The 20,134-nt window shown below is 38.1% G+C and overlaps 1 protein-coding gene across 1 annotated transcript in view; it reads right to left on the bottom strand.

Annotated features, from left to right (window-relative positions):
- Positions 1-510: 510 nt before the first annotated feature.
- LOC145999665 (glycerophosphodiester phosphodiesterase 1) overlaps positions 511-20,134 on the bottom strand; it is a 113,611-nt gene continuing 93,987 nt past the window's right edge. Inside the window, exons 5-6 of the mRNA XM_083136798.1 lie at positions 13,609-13,838; positions 511-7,001 (exon numbers count right to left, since the gene is read on the bottom strand). Coding sequence (XP_082992924.1) covers positions 6,794-7,001; positions 13,609-13,838 — 438 coding nt within the window. The 3' untranslated portion in view covers positions 511-6,793. The remainder of the gene's footprint in view (positions 7,002-13,608; positions 13,839-20,134) is intronic.

Here is a 20,134-nt window from a genome sequence, read left to right as displayed (position 1 = left end):
TACATGCAATGATAATTCGGATGAGTCTTGGGTGAATTTCTGCAGTGACGATTTGCAGTTTTGACGAGAAATGCAATGACAAAATGAAACATTGTTGTCTGCCATTTTGTTAGAGGAGTAATACTGGTCACTTGATGAAAGATACTGTTGTCTTACGACAGTCAAGGCTACACAACAGATGGGACAACTGCTGTTACAGATTTGCTTCCAAAAAAATACATGCTCATTACTTTTGGTACGAGCCTCGTATTTAGTGACAAAAAAGAAAGATTAGTGCAAAACAAATGGTTTGTATGAGCTAGGCAAGGTACGGTGAGCATAGGCTGTTGGCAATATTAAGAATACAGGAAAAAATAGCAACCTCTGCATATTTGAATCTCAGACACTTGAAGTAATGTGAGGACTTAACCGAACACACAGGCAAGACACTAAACAAGGAAATGGGTACATTTATTCTCAATACAAAATGTCAATCTCTTTACAAAAAATCAATGTTGAAAAAAATCACAATTTATTGAGTACAAAATTCAAAGCTTACAAATCAAATTCTACCAATGCCCACATTACTAGAGCACATAAATTGTAAAAAAAAATCCATATATTCTTCCATTACAACACCAAAAATAAAAGAATATTTTGACACAAAAAAGTAGCCTCAGTACCTGTATATGGCCAATGACAACATGGACTAGAAGCATTTTTAACCTGTAATTTTGTACTTGTAAATAACATTAATTACCTTTCAAATAAAATAAAGAAAAACTCTTTAAAAATCAGTCGGAAATTCCAGTATATTAAATGTTAAAAATGCTGCCAAAAATGATATGTATAATTACTGTAAAAGCTGAGTGTAACCTTTCTTAAATAACACTTCTCAACCTTGCGACTAGTTAAGAAATAGTACAAATATATTTTATCACTATTATTTGAGAAAGAAGTGCATGCTAATAATTCATAAACTGTCAGTAAGGTATTGTGTCTGTCAAACAGATTATTTGATCAACGATACAGTTTTTTTTTCTAGACTGAAAATTTAAATACAACATAAAAAACACAAGTAAACAATAAGAAAACTAAAATTTACAAAAGTTTTGGTCCACAAACAATTCATTTGCATGTATATAACTGATATTAAAATTATGAAACCACTCAACACACATTACATAAAATGTGTAAAGTGTCTTGCATAAAAAACAAAGACGATACTGAAAAAAACACAGTAATAGTAAAATAAAAAGAACAATAAAATAAGAAAAATGTAGTCTTGGTGTTTTTCAGGAAAATTATTATTTCACTATAGATTTGTTCATCATTGCATGTAATATTCACTTGAGGACATAGCCAGGTTTTCCTTTTGGGTACCAAAATAACAATCTGGAAAATATCCATATGAATTGGGATTATTTATAAATTCTACTTTTGCCAGAATGTTTCATCTTCATGAAGTTTTTCACAGAATATGCATGAAATGTGAAATTAGTGAGAAAGACTCAAAATCACATAAAATACTAAATTCACATTATTTCGTTATGAAAAACAAAAGCAATTTTGATAATAATTAAAATAATTATTATATAATAATAAATGTTATAATGGTTGTGCAAATTGAGGTACCACATGGCACATGCTAGGACACATGTGGTTTCAGGGCAACCTATGGAGAATAATGCGATTATATAAATTCAGAATTTCAAAATCTATGAAGAAAACTTCTACTTTTGTTTCCATAAAAATTACATTGTAGGGCAGTGTAATTTTCCAAAATTTCAGTGAGCTCATGCCTGACTATGCAACATTCCCTCAGGTACTGTGAAGGCTTGATAATTTTCGTACCATTGCTTTGAAAACATGTATAGAAAGTTTAACAAGCTGTAATCATTTGCTATAAAACAAGCTGTAATCAATTGCTATAAAAGATTTTAACTCTATCTAAGAAAGATGGTATTCGTAGGATTCTTTTTCATAATGTGTAACTTATACCTTGTGAAAATATATTTCAGAAAACATGCCGCTTACCCTTTGCCTGTGTGTCTTGCAAATCGCAATTAATTTTCTAAAAAAAAAAAAGAAGTCCACAACAGGCTCTATCATCTTCTGACAGTGTGAACTGTAATGTAATGTTGCCTTTCCAATATCACAATTATAACACAAAACATTGGATATATAAACAAGAATATACCAACGTAATATGACCGAATATCTCCTCATGGCACTTAAGCCCAGAAGTGGCCAGTCTTCCTTGATGAAACTATCCTGTAATGTGGAGATTTTTAAAATTTATTTGATTTACTATTACATTTTTTCTATTATTAAGAACTCCATTACATCACATTACTCAATGATCCATAAATGGTATTGGATTTGTGAATGAGATTTTAAGCTCCTTCTTCAAATTTGAAGATCAATATTTTCTTGAAACAAGGCTCCTTATTTTTAACCCATCTTATTGGTGAGAATGCCATTGCAATGTAATTGCTAGAATTGAATGTAGATTACATTATTAACCATTGATTTAAATTCCCCCTCACAACTTTTTTTAAGCTATCATTACTTCATCCTTAACTCTGCAGTGCAAATAACACTTTGAGGGGCACGGTTTGCCAACAAGCTTTCATTGTGTAACATTTGTTTAGTTGTTTTCTGGCTTTTGAGACCATATCTCCTCCCCCCTTCAAATTGCCCGAATACTTCTCGAATCGAAAATTGTGTATCTGAATTTTTCTTTAATTTGCTTTCCTCCCTCTTTATGCAAATTGTATGATGAGATGACATATGTGTAGGGGTATTTAGAAAGAAATATCCATGTCCAGGCTTGGACTAGAACCAACAGCTGAATGGGAGATTTGACTGAAGTGACACGTGATACACGCTGCTAGGGGATAAACCAAATAGCAGAAATGTTTCACACTGTAGTGGCATACCAGGCTGCACAAGCCTGCATTGGATTGGTGAAATCCTCAAGCGACACATGTTGCCTGTTGCTTTTGGTGTGAAAGTCTCCCTTAGTGGCGACATATTATGTCACCCACTCAATTCGATTGGTCACTGAGGTAGCATCAAAATTTGTGTATAAACCCTTGATAGATGTATATTTTTTCTTGTATGTACGCATTGCCTGCATTGTAGAATTATTTCTCTTGTGTTGTTAAAAGCATAAAAAAAAACAAAAAAAAAAACTTTAACCAGTTTTCAAACCAGATAACAGATCAAACTAAAAATAAATGTCTGAGGAGAGAGAGTGCTTGTAACAACTGTAGACTACAAGAGAAATAAACCCTCGAGATTGACAAAGATCAACAAACATAAATTTTATATTCAAATATTCACAGACAATCAGCACAGTTCCATGTTATTAACATACCTGAACAGATGAATTATAAAGAATATAATTACTGAATATTGGACAAACCTCGCAGAACATTTACACCAATATAAAAGACAGTCTTAAGTATGTGGTAACTTGACTCATTGCTATCAACTTGTTGAAAAATACACTGTGTTTATGCAGACTGCACTGTTCTAAGGCTGAGATTTATGGGCTAGTGCCAGAGTGGCTACTTTAGCAATAAAACAAAATTTGAATTTTTGTGGATACATTTTCAAAATTTCTACACTAAACAAGGTTAGGAACAATCACTTCTATTTTGAGTTTCGAGTTTTTGTTTTAAGTTCACTTTATGCCCAGAAAATCTATTTGGGACCGGACCTTCAGCCTGAAGTGCAACCGAACAACTGGGTATTGAACCCAGGACCCTTTGATCGTCAGGCAACGGTTTTACCGTTATGCCATCGAGGAGGCCCAATCACTTCTATGGAGGCTGAATTTGACGTTACAACACACTAGCAATAGCACGTAATGCCATTTTCTGTTTGTGAAACCTCAATCTTGAAAATAGCAAAATGTGTAAGTTAAAATAAAATTAAAAAAACAGGTGGTAAGGACAAATATGTCTTGTCAACTCATTTTGTGGATAAACACACATTTCATTGTATCACAAGAAACTGCCTTGTCTTGTACTGGAAAATATATTTTGTATACTTCCTTGGGTGTCTAAAAAATGACATTACCATTACTTTGTTTCCAAAAGTAACGTATTACCATTATTTGTCATACAATAAGGACATCTAACTGGTTACTAGGGCTGAGCCAATACCGATGCTGATGTATTTGAATTGGTATTGGAAATAATTAGTTGGAATCAATCATTATTATCCACCTATACTTTTCTGGAGTTGTTTTGTGGTCCACAAAAATGACATGAATCACTTTCGCGGGTCTAAATATTCTGGTAAATTATGCATGAATTTCTGTATTTTTTCTAACACTATTGTGGAGAAATGGCTTTTGTGATTAAATGCAAAACTCTGGTAGCTTGATATGGTATAATTCCACAGAAAATATTTACACCGATGAGCCATTACATTATGACCACCCTGACTCGGGAACATTTAGCATGCTTGGAGCACGAAGAGTAACATGTGTCACGATAGCAGCATAGTATATATTGAGCAGGTCTACAGGCTCACTGTTAGTAGTGTCTCTGGCATCAGAATGGGAAAAGCGGCCGATCTCTCACAGTTTGAAAGAGGTCAAATTGTGATGGCACGATGCCTTGTTACCAGCATCTCCGAAACGGCACGGCTTGTTGGCTGCTCTCGTGCTGCTGTTGTGAGCACGTATCGAAAGTGGTACAACGATGGGCAAACAACGACACGTCCTTCAGCCGAGCCATATGCCGACAGTGGCTCATTCATGACAGAGGCCAGCGGAGACTGTCGCGCATCGTTCGGAGCGACCACAGGGCCACAGTGTGAGAAATCGGCCACAGGTACAACAGTGGTGTCCAGGAAAATGTTCCAGAAGACGGGGGTTTTGTGCTGTTTTTCGGAAAGTCATAGAAAATATGTTGTTAAGTGTGTTATTATTTAGCATTTTCTTTTCTGAGATCTACATGTCCTCTTTCAACAATTACCACATTTATGATCTTTTCAGTAACAATTTTCGGAATGTAAAAAAAATATAACATTGAATAAAAGTTCTGAAAACATATAGTGATTGATAATTAATTAATGAAAATAATAATTATATATATTATATATTTCTATTATAATTTCTATTCCATTCTATTATAATTGAAATCATCACTAACTGCTAATTCGAAGCAGAATTCTGATAAAATATATCCACAATGTGCATATAAATTATTCAATGCTTTTCTCAAGGGTATAAACAAAAGTGCCTTTAAACTGGACACGAGTACAAGTAAAATTCAGCAGCAAAGAAAATGCAACATCTAAGAGTTGGAATTTGAAAGAGGTGGATACAACACACACATACTAGAGATGCGCTGCAATTATAGCCCATCGTTCATGTCACCCATCTTATTGGACCAGGATGGCCTATGCCCGTTCCAATTTCAAAGTATGGACATCGGTATTGGTGGGAATTTGTATGAGTATCGGAACTGGTATTGGATCAACATGATATTGGCTCAGCTTTTCTGCTTACAGAAGTATCAAATCTGTTCTATTTAGTGCATGTTTTCCCAGTGTACCTTTACAATGATAAATTTACAACAAACAACACAACACAGCATGTTTTGCTCTGCAAAATAAATCCTCCAGTTGCATTTATGAAAGTGATGTAAACACAACACAAGGTAATGAAGTGGAATTACAATTACTCATGTAATTTTGGCAATGCCTTACTAAGGCAAGTACAGAAAAAGAGAAATACATTATTAACATAAGCACTGAAAAAGTAACATATAAATTGTGTTACATTACGCCCAACTTCTGACTATTTGAAATGATAAACTGCACACTTGTTCTTCTTGCAAATAGTGATGTTGAAAAAAACATCTCGGTTGTAAAATCTGATTGAGTTGGAATTAAAAATCCAAGATGACTGCTCTGGCAACTATGAGGACAGATATTTTGTCACCAATAAACAACCAACTATGCTGGATTTGATTTAGTTTGACATATTGGGCACTTCTGATGATTCAAATGAAAAACTTATGATACATCACCATTTGCAATAACAGGAAATGTCCTGATTATGATTTTACTTCATAAATAAAATAAGGTTTATGAAAGGTACATTGTAACATATGCAATTTGGAATATCACAGTGGTTTCTCAAAAGGAGAGTAATTCGAGAAATTTTTGATAACTATTTGCTGTTGCAGGTCAAGAGTCCAGTGTCGCTTTAACATTAATGTGTTGTTAACATACAAATACATTCACAATAATCAACATGGCATAGCAAAAGAAACTGTGTAAATAGAAAAGTAAAATATATTGCAAAAGAATGATCCCACTATGTTGATTACGACCAGATAATTTTACTGAAAACAAGGAGAAAAAGTATCCTCGTAGTACTTACAAATTAGTATTTAATATTTTACCAATAATTCAGTTAAAATTTTAAATTTATTTATACTCAAGGCAATTTATTTAATTTCTTCCTTCAGTACCCCTATTTACAATTAATTTTAAAAAGAAAAACAAAGCTTGCCACACATACAGCTTTACGAACATAATTCATTAAACACAATATTAAGTAAAGTATCTCAGCACAAATCTTTCTCTCTCTCTCACGTAAGTATCAGCTGCACTACATATATCAAACTGACCCAAGTAATACTGGCCAAGCTGCCCCCTAAAAAAGCCTGCCTTGAAATTGGATATGCCAAAAGACTAGGAATGATATGCGTTCAACACAAAATAAGATATGTTAAAAGAGTGAAATTATAACACCACAGCAAAACGAACAGTACAAAATGAAGAGTTATTCTTTCAGTGTGCTGCCTCTGTACAATAATTCTTCATACATTCTCCCCATTCTTTTGTTTAGCATAGGTAGATTTTCAGCATCTAACGTATCTGTCATATAGGTGATTTTGAGCACACGTGAGACGTAGAGTTTTTCTTGAGGTAAGTTGACTGTCCATGCAATGACTCTTATATTACGCTCTCTCCATGGCCGAATCCATTCTCTGGATATATATAAACATACAATTAATAACTTCATATTTAATGCCTACATCACTATGTAAATGAATAGCACATATATTACACTAAAATAACCACTCTTAGTGAAATCATTAAATAAGGCTATGATGATATGTATCAAATAATGTGTACAAGTACACTTTCCACAATTTCTGTGCTTTTCAGTTTCATTATTGTCAATACGGTATAATTGTTTCTTACACCAAGGAAAGGAATTTGCTAGTAAAATATTACAATTTATGTACAGCAATGGAGTAAATTGTGTTGGCAGCAAGGTGCGAAATCATTTCAGACTTGTGGGGGGGAGAAATATATTAATCTACAAACCCCCTCTCATTCCCCCCACATACAATATACATATTTATAATGTTATTAAAAGTACAAATAAATTACTAAATTAAAAATATATTATTATTATTATGAATTACACAAAAATGTCACTTTTATATATATCAGATATTATAAAGTAGCAAACTACTTCCTTTACTAACTGGTTAAAGATGTTAATAAATTATGAAATAGTTGAATGTTTTATTATGTGTATTTTTTTATTTAGTTTTTTGCTTTATGTTAATATAAATTAGATTTCATAGTTATTATTGTTTTGCATTCTTGTTTTACTTCTATTGTGCATATAGATGTAATTTGTTAATGATCTTTTGAGAGAGAAAAAGCACTGAACCCTCAAAACTACACTAATTTGTGTATGTTTTCGATATTATTCTTAGTACAGTATATTTGAAATTAAAAATAATTGCTTATCTTTTGTTTGTTGTAAAAAAACTCTCCCCCCTGAAAATGTTTGGTGGGGGATTTTTGAGGTCTAGATTGTTGGTGGGGGAATCCCGCCACCCCCAGGATTTCGCACCCTGGTTGGCAGCTCTGTTAGTTATATATGGCAGGACAGTATTTACACCATGTTGTGATCATCAGGACCATCATTTGAAGTGCACACATATTCCTCATATTGCCGGCTGAATACTGTTTTGTCATATCTTGACTTTTCGTCAGAAATGAGTTGACGTTATTGTGTTCTGTACATGTTAATGTTCACTCTTCCAAAGCGACGCATCTGTATGTCAAGTGGTGTGAATCATCATGCGGAAATCATGTAGTGTATTCAAAATTTACACACGTCCACCTACAATCAGCTCTCCTGAAGGGTTAGTGCAGATGGACACACGACAACATAGTATTCAACTCTTAGTTTGGAATGTGTAGGTGTGCGTACACACCCACAAACAGATATAATAAAAATAATGTTATACATTTACCACATGTACCACACTGTCCCCATGCGGTCTAAGGTGCAAGGTTTGAGCTCCAGTTACTGGACACGTGCAGGTTCAAGTCTCCTGGGGGAAGCGTAACAAGTTTACTCCTCAGATTTCAGTCTGCGTATGGGACCGGTGGCCGCCCACCATCGTGAGGAAATTGGGGTGTTCTGAATGGAAAGCTACAAAAACGACTGGGGGTTCATGTTGCTGACCTCATGTCACCCCGTAGGTCAGTCTTAGCTGTCAAGGGCTCTTACATCCGTTGGGGGAGGGGGGGAGAGATGTTCACCTAAAGCAGTTCTTAATCCCATGTAGAAGATACAAAACTTCGAGGGAGAAAAATACACATTTCCACCGATAACCTTCTCATCCTTTTTATCAGTCAACTTGATAGTAGAGTAAATGGCATAAATCTCTTAATTGAAGGGTCAGGGGAAAAAAAAAACAACAGTTAAGTCAATTTCTTGCCTTAAGTGAGAGATAGTGGTGTCATGTTGATGCTGTGCCTACCTCTAACACATGCTTTCTTTCATTTCATACATTTGACACTTCCATAAATGAAAGCATATGTTTTTCTACCTTATCATTTACATGTTGAATAACGTGTTGCATTTTTTTTTGTTTGACGAGCAGTGACTCAACTGGCCTTTTCCCCTGACACTTTAATTGAACCCTGCTTCCTTTCCTTTCATTCATTGTGATATGCTTCTTTATATCAGTACTTCATTTTGGGTAAGGTTTCTCAACATAGAGTCCAGCGCAGATATTTCTGCCGAGCGATGCGCGACAGAACTAAAGAAGCAGTGTTGCTACTGGAGCAGATAGAAAAATTGCTGCAGTTCGCCGATGCACAGCTGTTACGTACAACAAGGAAATTAGAGAATTTAGGTCTATCTAAAGTTGAGTTTTAAACACCATGCATTATACCAGGACTAGGATTAATATGTACTAACAAGTGGCTTTGTATGTAGCTACATACATATGGACTAAAAGTTCGCAAAATATGAACTAACACATACGTAAAATTACCAAAAATGCCGCAAAGAAGACTTCTTCACACGATTCCTTATTTGAGTGATTTCAAACAAAATAAAAAAATATTATTTTTCATTGCATTAATGCTATGGTGGCGTTCTAGCTGTTCACTCCCAAAACCCGTATACACTGGTACGGAACTGCAACGGCAGATAACAACATGCCAATGTGTTAAACCGCGACAATTGGACCACAACACTCCTCCTCAAGCAGTATTATTATTTCCTCTCTGTGATCGGCGAAAGTCGGTTGCCTTTGTTCTACATTTACAAACGATGCCGGTTTCCACAACAATATCAAGTACATATACTGCCACTAGACGATAAGCTGCGCGGCTTTTTCTTTTGCTATGAACCAGGGCTGGCGCTAGTCATTTTGCCTCCCTGGGCGGAGGCGGCAGATGCCCCTCCATTTCGACCGCCCCCCCTTGCCATTACGCAGCAACGAGAAATTGAAAATCAATATATTTCTAAGTAAAACATCAAAATATAAAATAAATAATGAGACTTCTTATGCTATTTCAATACTATTAAGCGCAAAAGAATATCTCGCTCGACCACAGTTTTCAATAGACTTATTTTTTTCTTCTCTTCAAATTTTGCCGCCCTGGCCAGTGGCACGGTTCGCCCTCCCCTTCCGCCGGCCCTGCTATGAACTTGGTCACCCATCAAAGCATGGTAATTTTAACACAGAAAACAATATGCATCGCATTAAGCAGCAAAAATGACAGCCTCCTCTTCCTTCACCTAAATCCCATCTTTCGCAGCAAACGTCGCAAACTCTCTTGACTTCCCGCAAAATGTATGTCCGCCTGTAATTTGACATGCAATTTTTTCAATGTCGGCACTTCATTTTCACGCAGAGCGTAGTCGTATATGCGCCTACGGATAACGTTTTCATCGAAAGCGTGCACTGACGATTTGGTCGCTGGTCTTTGTCGTTCTTTCCTGGGAGTGTGGAATGATGTGTAGGGGCCTTCTGACATCTCAAGAGATTGTCTTTCGTTCATGATAGCCCTGATTGTTCGTTCAGGAACTCCAGTCGCAGCCGCTGCTCTCTTGCCAAAATGCTGTATTGGGATGCTAACACCTTCACTGGCTTCCTCCTTCATGAACTCGTGCACGTTGCTTAGAATTTCCCAAGCTTGGCTATGTAAGGTTTTTTATTTCAACTTTGACAGAACTGGAGGCATTATGGAATTTAACCTTCATTAACAAACACACACTTTCACATACACACACAATACACGCACACAACGTCAAACCGGTAAAATACTTAGTATGAAATAAAAATATGGTGCTTCCAATCCAACAAAACTCACCGTCATTTTACCTGCCTTTCCCCTTCCGTGACAGAAATAGTGCTTCATTATTACAGTTGGCAACACTAGTTACTAGCTAGCCAATGAACATGCACTGCATAAAAGAAGCAACCACTACGCCGTGCTATATTGCCACATTACCTTCCCTGACGAACGATGTGAACCGCGAGCTGGAGCGCTATTCGATTGTTTTCAATGATGTTTGCTCGAGTGCGTCCAGGAATTGAATGACAATATGGCAACATTAGCGAAGGTTTTCGAGCAGGGTAGAACACGTGATACTAAGAGAGAGGGAGACGAAACGAAAATTGGTATCTACGCAACGGCAAATTTATGTGTGTTGTACTCTACTTGAGATTTCTATTTATCCAAAGCTTTACTTCAAAAATGATGGAAAAGAGAACCTGAAATTTTAGCAACAATGGTGCTCTCCACTTTTAACCACCAGCCTGCAAACACTCACTGCATATATACTAGGATGCAGAGGGCTCCTATGCCATCTTGAAGTTTGAGGAGCTGTGCATGATTGCACGTAAAGATGATTTTGGCTTTAGCAACAAGGCAAACAACAACACTCAATGCTCGATAAGTAATTTGCTTCTCTCTCCCTACATGATGCAACTGTTATTTACTATATATCAGGCAACTTAAGATTAATTATGTCCATGTAAAGTACAGAAATAAGGGGAGTTTGCACAACTTTGCCATCTAAGCAGCATCTCTTAGTGATTCCAAAGTGCTTTATTTGATGTCCTAATCCCTACTCCTGTCTTCACTAATTCGAAGTCAAAAATGAGGCACGCATAAATAGGGAATGAGGAAGACAGTTTGAGAACTTGAAGTTACAGATACTGTAATTATTCAAAAATAAATTGTTATATTATCTATGATTATAAGAGTTACCATTTTCTACATGTTAGGAAAGTGTAGAAGTGAAGTAGAGCTGTTTGTAAGTGCAACTGTACACAATATAATGTGATTTTTATAAAGGAAAAACTATCCCTTGTACATTGCTATATGCCGTGGAAGCACGTGGGAGATGTCGAGGCAAGATCCCACACATACATGACTGCGACTATTTGTGGAAGTGATGTGATCAGAACCATGTTCCAACCACCTTATCTCACCAGAGTTGACCCCAGATTCTCATTTTATTAGAGGCTAGGTGAACCCCACAGCCTATCCATGCAGAGACATGTTTGGAAATATTCTCACCTGGGATTGACACCCTGGGAACCGAACATATGTCTCACATACGGCACACCGACTGGACCTACATTGCTCTACATAATTTGATTTACAGCAACCCAGAAATAAGAACACATTTAATAATACTATAGTATATTATATTAAAGCAATATGCAGGGGATGGACAAAAATATGGAAACACCACAACAACAGAACGGGTGATATCGACACAATTTTTCCACTTGAAATCGGACAAGTGCGACATTCTTGTGTTTTCTGCAGTGAGATAGAACCCTGTCAGACTGGTAGGAGTCGACAGTTGCGATGTAGATAGCGTGGAGTGTAGTTGATACTGAATCATGTCCGAGCTGACAGTGTTTCAAAGAGGGCAAATTATTGGTGCCCGCCTTGCAGATGCCTCTGTTGCCAAAGTAGCCATGTTATTTGGCGTAGCGAGAGGGACTCTATCCAAGATCATGATGACATAATAATGTGTCTGGAAAGGCATCATCAGATAAACACCTGCATGGACGAAAATGTACACTGCATGACACGAGACAGACAGACACTGAGAAGGATTTTGACCATGTTTTGCATGAAGAATGGTGCAAGATCCCATTATCCACCATCCAGGACTTGTATTTGTCCATTCCTCGGAGATTGCAGGCCGTTTTGGAAGCTAAAGGTGGTCCTGCACCTTATAGCTACAGTATTCCAGCTTTTCTTCACAGGTGTTTTCATATTTTTGTCCATCCCCTGTATATCTCGCACACAGATATAAAGATGCACGAATATTCACATGGGAAAAGCAATGAATCAGTATGCTTTTATGTTAATAAAAAAACAGAACCAAGACGGAACTTTAGACACAATCTACGAGGGTCATGCAGAAAAAAGTAAGCTTTTGGTGTAAAACACAAGCAACAAATGATGTGTGCAAAAATTTATGGTCCAGAAATACATACCTTACTCTACCTTTCCACATATTCGCCATACTCATTCCAGCACTTATCATATTGTGATACTGTAATTGTACTCGGTTGCCGCCAATGTATTCAACCATGTAGTGACAGCATCTTTGAGTTCACCAGCCGTGGCAAAGTGCTTTCCGGAAAAAAGGAACATTTGACTGTAGCACACAGAACGTTCTACCTATGCTCCCTCAGTTCGAGCCAAGCAGCGAGATGGCGCAGACCTATACTTGTACGGTATCGAGCTGCGAGCCCTGAACATGTGACAAAATTGAGAATCCTACCAAGTGGGATAAGGGTTCTGAATGCGAGAAAAGTTCCTGCCAGTGAAATTCATAAGCAAATAATGGAAGTGTAGGGTAATGATGTGATGAATACCACTTTGCCACGGCTGATGAATCAAAGATGCTGTCACTACATGGTTGAATACATTGGTGACAACCAAGTACAATGACGGTATCTTCAAACTGGTATCATGCTATGATAAGTGCGTGAATGGGTATGGTGAATATGTGGAAGAGTGGAGTAAGGTATGTAGTCTCTGTACCATACATTTTTTACACATATCATTTGTCGTTTGTATTTTTCACCAAAACGTTCCATTCTCTCTGGATGATCCTCATACTTCACTCTCTCTAAGCACTAGTATACGAATGCTCAATATTGCACTAACTGAATTTAAGGTGGATTCTTCTAAACATTAACAAGCAACTAGTGTTGCTCATGAGATTGACATTTCCTAAGATGGGGCAAACCAAAATCTCATCTCGTGGGCAACACTACAAGCAACTATACTTACGGTGAGAGAACATCCTTGTGAACAAGTATGGCTGACAATCCAAGCACATAGGGAAGGACGTTGTGTATGGCCCATTCCAGCACAATATCCCCAGCACATGCAACTATGTGTGTCAGCTGCGAGTTGTAACGTTTTCGCAGTTCAAATGCACTTGCAGAGTATGTCTCAGAGCTAAGATAGTATGGCCGCCATGCCATTGAACACACGATTTTTCGATTGGCTCTTCGGACCTGCAAAGAAATCAACAATCAATTTGATTTTAAATACATACTGTGTATAGTACAGGGTGTCCGAGAAGTCCCCGTACCCTAGGTTTGAGTATCACAGAGAACAATGTCAGTGTAATTTTAGTTGTGGTACTGCTTTCAAGGTCGCGTGGAGCATTTCAGTTGTGAAGCAATGGCTGATGTGAGTGGTTGCAGTAACACAGTTGAGGAACGATTAGTGGCATGTGTGTGGGTGCACGAACGAGAGCACACAGGGCAAACAATGACACAAGCATAACGAAGCTGTAAGCCTGTACATTTTCAAGAAGCTTCAACCTGACCAGCTACTTGCTCCTCTTAGGTATTCCAAATATGCTAAGTCAAGTGGTAAGCAGACTTCCTGAAGTATTGGTGTAACCAGACACGTATCCATAAATTATTTTCGGGGGGTACACTTTTTTTTACAGGGGTATAGATATAACCTCGCAAGGTTTAAGGTCGATTATTATTTTCGGGGGCTACCCTTTTTTTACAGGGGTATAGATATAACCTCGCAAGGTTTAAGGTCGATGGTGGCGATTCAGTCCCAAAATGGTGTGGGGGAGGGGGCACGAAAAGTTTACTTTCTCTTGGCAGACAAAGGTTAGCATTAAAAAGCCATAGTGCGGGGCCAAAAATGGGGAGCAACTGTCTCCTAAATCTGACACTGAGCTGCGTTTTTATTATTATTATTTTAATTATATTTGATTTCGGGACATGTATTATCACTCGACTCCTCTGTTGCAATGTACGAATGTTGTGTTTGTGCAGAAACGATCTCAGTATGTGCATATGTGTCCGTTTCACGAAGCTGTTATGCAATGGACAATCCATTCGAATGTGTTCAACCGAGTTTTGGATATGATCCTTTATGGTGTTGTCGCCTGCCTTCGAAACGTAACCTTAACAAAATTCTAATTTTCCATCCTTGTGACTTGGATCTTCAAGATTTAAGAAGAATTCAGACCGAAGGCACACGTCGTTTGCAATGACTCAATGAACAGAAACTTTTCACACCGTAGCGGCACGACAGGCTGCACAAGCATGTGTTCGACTTGTGAAATCCTCAAACGACACGCATAGCTGTAGCTTCAGTGTGAAACCTTCCTCGGTGGGTCAATCTCATTGTCGCCTTGAAACGGCAGCTCGTGTTGACCACAGAAGAAAAATATCTCCTCAACCGGTGGGAATGTCCCTTGCTTTATTCTATCTCCTTTTTCTGGGATTGTTAATTAAACAGGCAACATCTTACAGTTGGGCATACACATCAGACGTGCTATGCAGAAATTTTAGCGGAAAATGCAGACTCCACCAGGCATACCGTGCCATTGCTCTACAGCGACAGCAAAATATCAAACGAAGCCAAGGATGACTCGGTAGCTCACTTGGTAGAACAAAGAATGGCATGGTATATGCCAGAGACCCTGGTTTTGATTGACTGATTTAGTTTATTTTACTTCGCGTTTTGTGCCTCTTGGCTAATTTGCGAAGATGGGGATGAGTGATGAAATTGATGAATGGACATTCACAAACAACCAAGCCCGAGCGGGAGTCGAACCCGGGACTCTTGGCGTCGCAGGGAGAGACTGGTTTTGGGGTCATGTTCGAGCTAGCTTTTTCAGCTAAAATTTCCACATATGCAACTTCTTCTTGCTTTCTCTTCTCGACATTTATAAAATTTTCGGCCTTCATGCCTGCCCCTTTGTGGTAGTTAGTGATTGAGTGTGTTTGCAAAACAATTGACTTAAAAGTAATTTTTAACCCACGAAACTCTCGGACTGCATACACGAAACTTGGTCCAGTCACTAATAAATCGTAGGGCCTCCCCGATGGCGCAGTGGTAGCGTCGTCGCCTTGTAATCAAGGGGTCCTGGGTTCGATACCCGGTGGAGGCACAAGTGGTTCGGATCCCACTTTAAACTGTAGGTCCAGTCCCGATTAGCCTTACTGTGCATAAAGTGGACTTAAAACAACAAATCAACAACTAATAAATCGTCACTCAAAACTTAGATTTTCAGTCGATCTGTACAGCTTATTTCTTTTTTTAAGAAATGATGCTCCAATGCCCATTACTGCTGAAATATTCACTTTAGAGACCTTCAATCTCTTCGGCTCATGACCCGAAACTGGCACTACACTGAGGCTCCTCTGTCGGCAATGTATTCAGCTTTAGACCCGAACTGGTACTAGTAGTAGACTTCAGTACTTTCCAGGAAAATGTGTCACTAGTCCTCTCCCCCTCCCCCCGAATCACTACATCTTAAAAAACTGTCAATGGACACTGTAAAAAAGTAAAAAGTAAAGTTGGTCCCCTGTGCTTAGCACCACGCCATGAAGGCGTATAGGGGGTGTGGGGGTAACGCCCCACACTTTCTTGATCCGGTCGTGAGTGGGGGTGATGTGATCAGCATCACGCCCCTGACCGCCTTTACCCCCCAGGGTTTCCCCCAGGTACCCATGTTATTCGACGCTGGGTGGGCGCCGGGGCCGCTTTCACCGTTAGAAAAGTTCCCGGATTTGAACCGGCCGGGGATCGAACCCGGGACCTTGAGCATGGTAGTCAGACGCGTTACCGACTGAGCCACCGCGGCCTTCAATGGACACTGACTGATCACTAATCGACTGTCACACTTACTCCTGAAGTTTTATTGAATGATTCTGTTGAACAGACCAACCGTGAAATTGAATCCGCGTATTTATATCCACATTATATTCTGGAATATTCCGCACATAAAATGATTTGTTAATACTACCACTAGTTCGACTCCACCTATATTCAAGAACGTTCCCTCTCGAGGTTTTCAGAGAATTAGTAATCCAACGAATCGCCTGACTCATGGCGCTTCAACAGTGCTTTGTTGTTCAACTTCCAAAGGCTGACAAATCTTTAAATGATGCTCAAGTTCGTTGCGACAACACCGAAAAAGCAAGAAATGTTTACATACAATATTATCAATAAGAGGGTTCTAGAACATTCTCCGCCTTTCTTCGATAATTATATCTCTCCTTAAATTATAATCACAATATTTTATTTCATACACACAAGCCAAAAACATCATTTTATTTAGTGTAAACGGAAACATTTCGGAGGCCTGAGCCCTCCCTCTGGATATGTGCCTGGGTGTATTTCACAGGTAAACAGGCAGTAATCTGTTAGCATAATAGGAAGCAATAAACTTGACGAATCGGCATGGCGTAAGTCTCCATGCGACTCTTTGGTTTTTCTCGAACAGACTGAATCTGCCTGACTTAGGCTGAAAACCAACCAGAAGCCTGCCGAAACTTAGTACAGACTTACGCTTCTTTCTTTGATTTGGGAATCAGAGTACAAGTATTAGACTGGTAATTATCCTAATTTGCCATGTATGATTCAGGTTCGAAGGTTTTAAAATCCAAGTGTTAACTGTTTGCCATTTCCAGTTCTTTTCTAGTGTATCTTCTTACAGTAGTACCTCTTGGGCCGTTACCATCAGGCCAGCTTGCTAGCGAGTAAGACTCTCCTCTGAGGATGGAGATTTTATTGTACATCACCCCAGGAGTGGGTGGTTCGATCCCTCATTCGAAAGAATAATACGTGAAAATGTACAGACTTACAGCTTCGTTACGCAGGTATTGATTGTGTTTAGAGATCGCTTTGGCAAGGATCCACCTCGTAAAACAACCCTGCTTCAGGATGTGTCAAAGACAGGCCGCGTAGCGGACGTAAGAACATGCGTGAGGAAACATGTGCCGTCGCTATGTCAACTGCGATGTCTCCAACTAAATCGATTCGGAAAAAAGCAGCTGAACTGAATATACCGCGTCCAACAACGCATGACCACATTAAAAAGATTTGCAATAGAATAAAAAGATATCAGAATCACATTTGGTGAAAGTACATTAATCTCGTAATCATTTATTGGTTTATTTAGGCTCTAAGAAAGGAAAATGAAGGATACAGAATGTATGTACCCATACGAAAGGAAATGTGATATGTAAACTATTACATAACAGTTGGGCTGAAAAGTTCGTAGGCTGACTCATAGATGGCGTTACTAGAATTAAATCCATGTGATTTTTACTTAGTACTAACCTTCAAAAGATACGTGTATAAATTTCACAGCTGCCGGATAATTAGTTCGTGAGATATAGCATTGTGAGTGAAGCAGCTTTTGTTATTGTGAAAAAATGGATAAAAAAGAATTTCGTGTGTTAATAAAGCATTGCTTTTTGGCGAAAAAAAATACTGTTGAAGCCAAGGCTTGGCTTGATAAACATTATTCGGACTCTGCACCAGGAAAATCAACCGTTGAGAAGTGGTTTGCTAAATTTAAACGAGGCGAAATGAGCATCGAAGACGATGCACGCAGTGGACGCCCCAAAGAGGCTGTTACCGACGAAAACATAAAAAAAGTCCACAAAATAATTTTAAATGATCGTAAGTAAAGTGAAGTTGATCGAGATAGCTGAGATTATTACATAGCGTTGTTGGAACGTTTAAAGGATGAAATCACGAAAAAACGGCCCCATTTGAAGAAGAAGAAAGTGCTGTTTCATCAAGACAATGCACCGTGTCACAAATCAATGAAAACGATGGCAAAATTATATGAATTAGACTACGAATTGCTTCCCCATCCACCATATTCTCCAGTTCTGGCCCCCAGTGACTTTTTCCTGTTTGCAGACCTTAAAAGAATGCTCGCTGGAAAGAAATTTAGCACTGATGAAGAGGTAATCGCCGAAACTGAGGCCTATTTTGAGGCTAAAGAGAAATCGTACTATAAAAATGGCATCGAAAAATTGTATGACCGCTATAATCGTTGTATCGCCCTCGAAGGCAACTATATTGAATAATAAAATCGAATTTTGTCAAAAAAATATTTTTTACTATGTTAGCCTACGAACTTTTCAGCCCAACTGTTATTACCACCAAGTGGACCACCGCTGCTCCAGAAATTACAATTGTTTGAAACATCCCTGTGTACAGAATGAGTACATTTTGAATCAGGGTGTAAATAGCACATATCACAATAAAACTAGTATGATGTACTTAGTTACTTGCTCTGACTGTCCTCAAAATGTTTTCCTGTAAGAGAAGTTGTGATATTTCCTCTCGGTACAGTGAGATGCACAAGTATTTTATTTTTGTTATTTAGCGACTCCTTTCTGCACTTTTTGGCTAATCGCGACGAAGAGGATGAGTCATGATGAAATTGATGAAGGACACTCACAAAGAACAACCATGCCTATGCTGGGATTCGAAGGACAAGATGCTCCGGAAATTGTCAATGACTAATTAATTTTACTTTTGCTTGTTTGATTGATTTATTAAATTGATTTTTCTTTGCTTTCTGCCACTTTTGGCTAATCGCGGAGATGATGATGATATGATGAAGGGACACTCACAAATAACACATATGCCCAGTCTGGGATTCGAACCCGATACCCCTGGCGTTGTAGACACTCCGCAAAGGAAGTCAGATATTTTTCTTGCACCCTACATGTTTAAAAGGAAAGCTTTGACGTATGTAGCTTGTTTAGCGTTTTGTTTCAATTCTTGAAGTTTTGATTGTCTAAAACAATGAGAATATGATATGCACAGTGATGGACAATTTGCTTGGTAATACTTGTGGATCCCACTGTACGTGGGATCCGGATCTGAAAGAGTGGTATTCAGTGAATAGTTGACCACTCACGATTCTCGGGGAGACATCAAAATCTGTAACTGTGAACTGCGAAGAATGGATGAATGAATTAAAATTTTTGTGTGGGTCATTTTCCACACTTCAAAATGTACGAGGAAAACTATTATTTTCACAAATCGTTACCTGATAGTTAAAAGAGGAGTGTGTAGAGCCCCCTGACAAAGGTTAAAAGTGTAAGATTGTAAAGGGAACGGCACAGGACAAGTACATTAAAAAGGTTAACGATAGACTAAAAACTTCTTCAGAAACAGACCCCTGCTCTTCAAAAAAAAAAAAAAAAAAAAAAAAAAAAAAAAAAAAAAAAAAATTGTAAAACACTGTCATCATATCCCAACATGGATGATAAACAAAACTCAGGGCCTTCCCGATGGCATAGTGGTAACGTCGTCGCCTTATAATCGATATTCGGTTGAGGCATATAGTAGTTCGGATCCCACTTTAAACTGCAAGTCCAGTCCCAATTAGCCTTTCTGTGCATAAAGTGAACTTAAAACAACAATCAATCAAACTTTGACGAAAGCACATTCGACAAGAAATATCATATTTAAAAGGATCTGCCCGGGCACATCTGCGGTAAGTTATTCTGGTGACGAAATC

This window comes from Lepisma saccharinum, chromosome 15 (genome assembly GCF_977018435.1).
Source record: "Lepisma saccharinum chromosome 15, izLepSacc3.1, whole genome shotgun sequence".
In the NCBI taxonomy this organism is placed as follows: Eukaryota; Metazoa; Arthropoda; class Insecta; order Zygentoma; family Lepismatidae; genus Lepisma; species Lepisma saccharinum.
The sequence above is the reverse complement of the archived record's forward strand: the minus strand, read 5'-3'. Positions and strand labels throughout refer to the sequence as shown.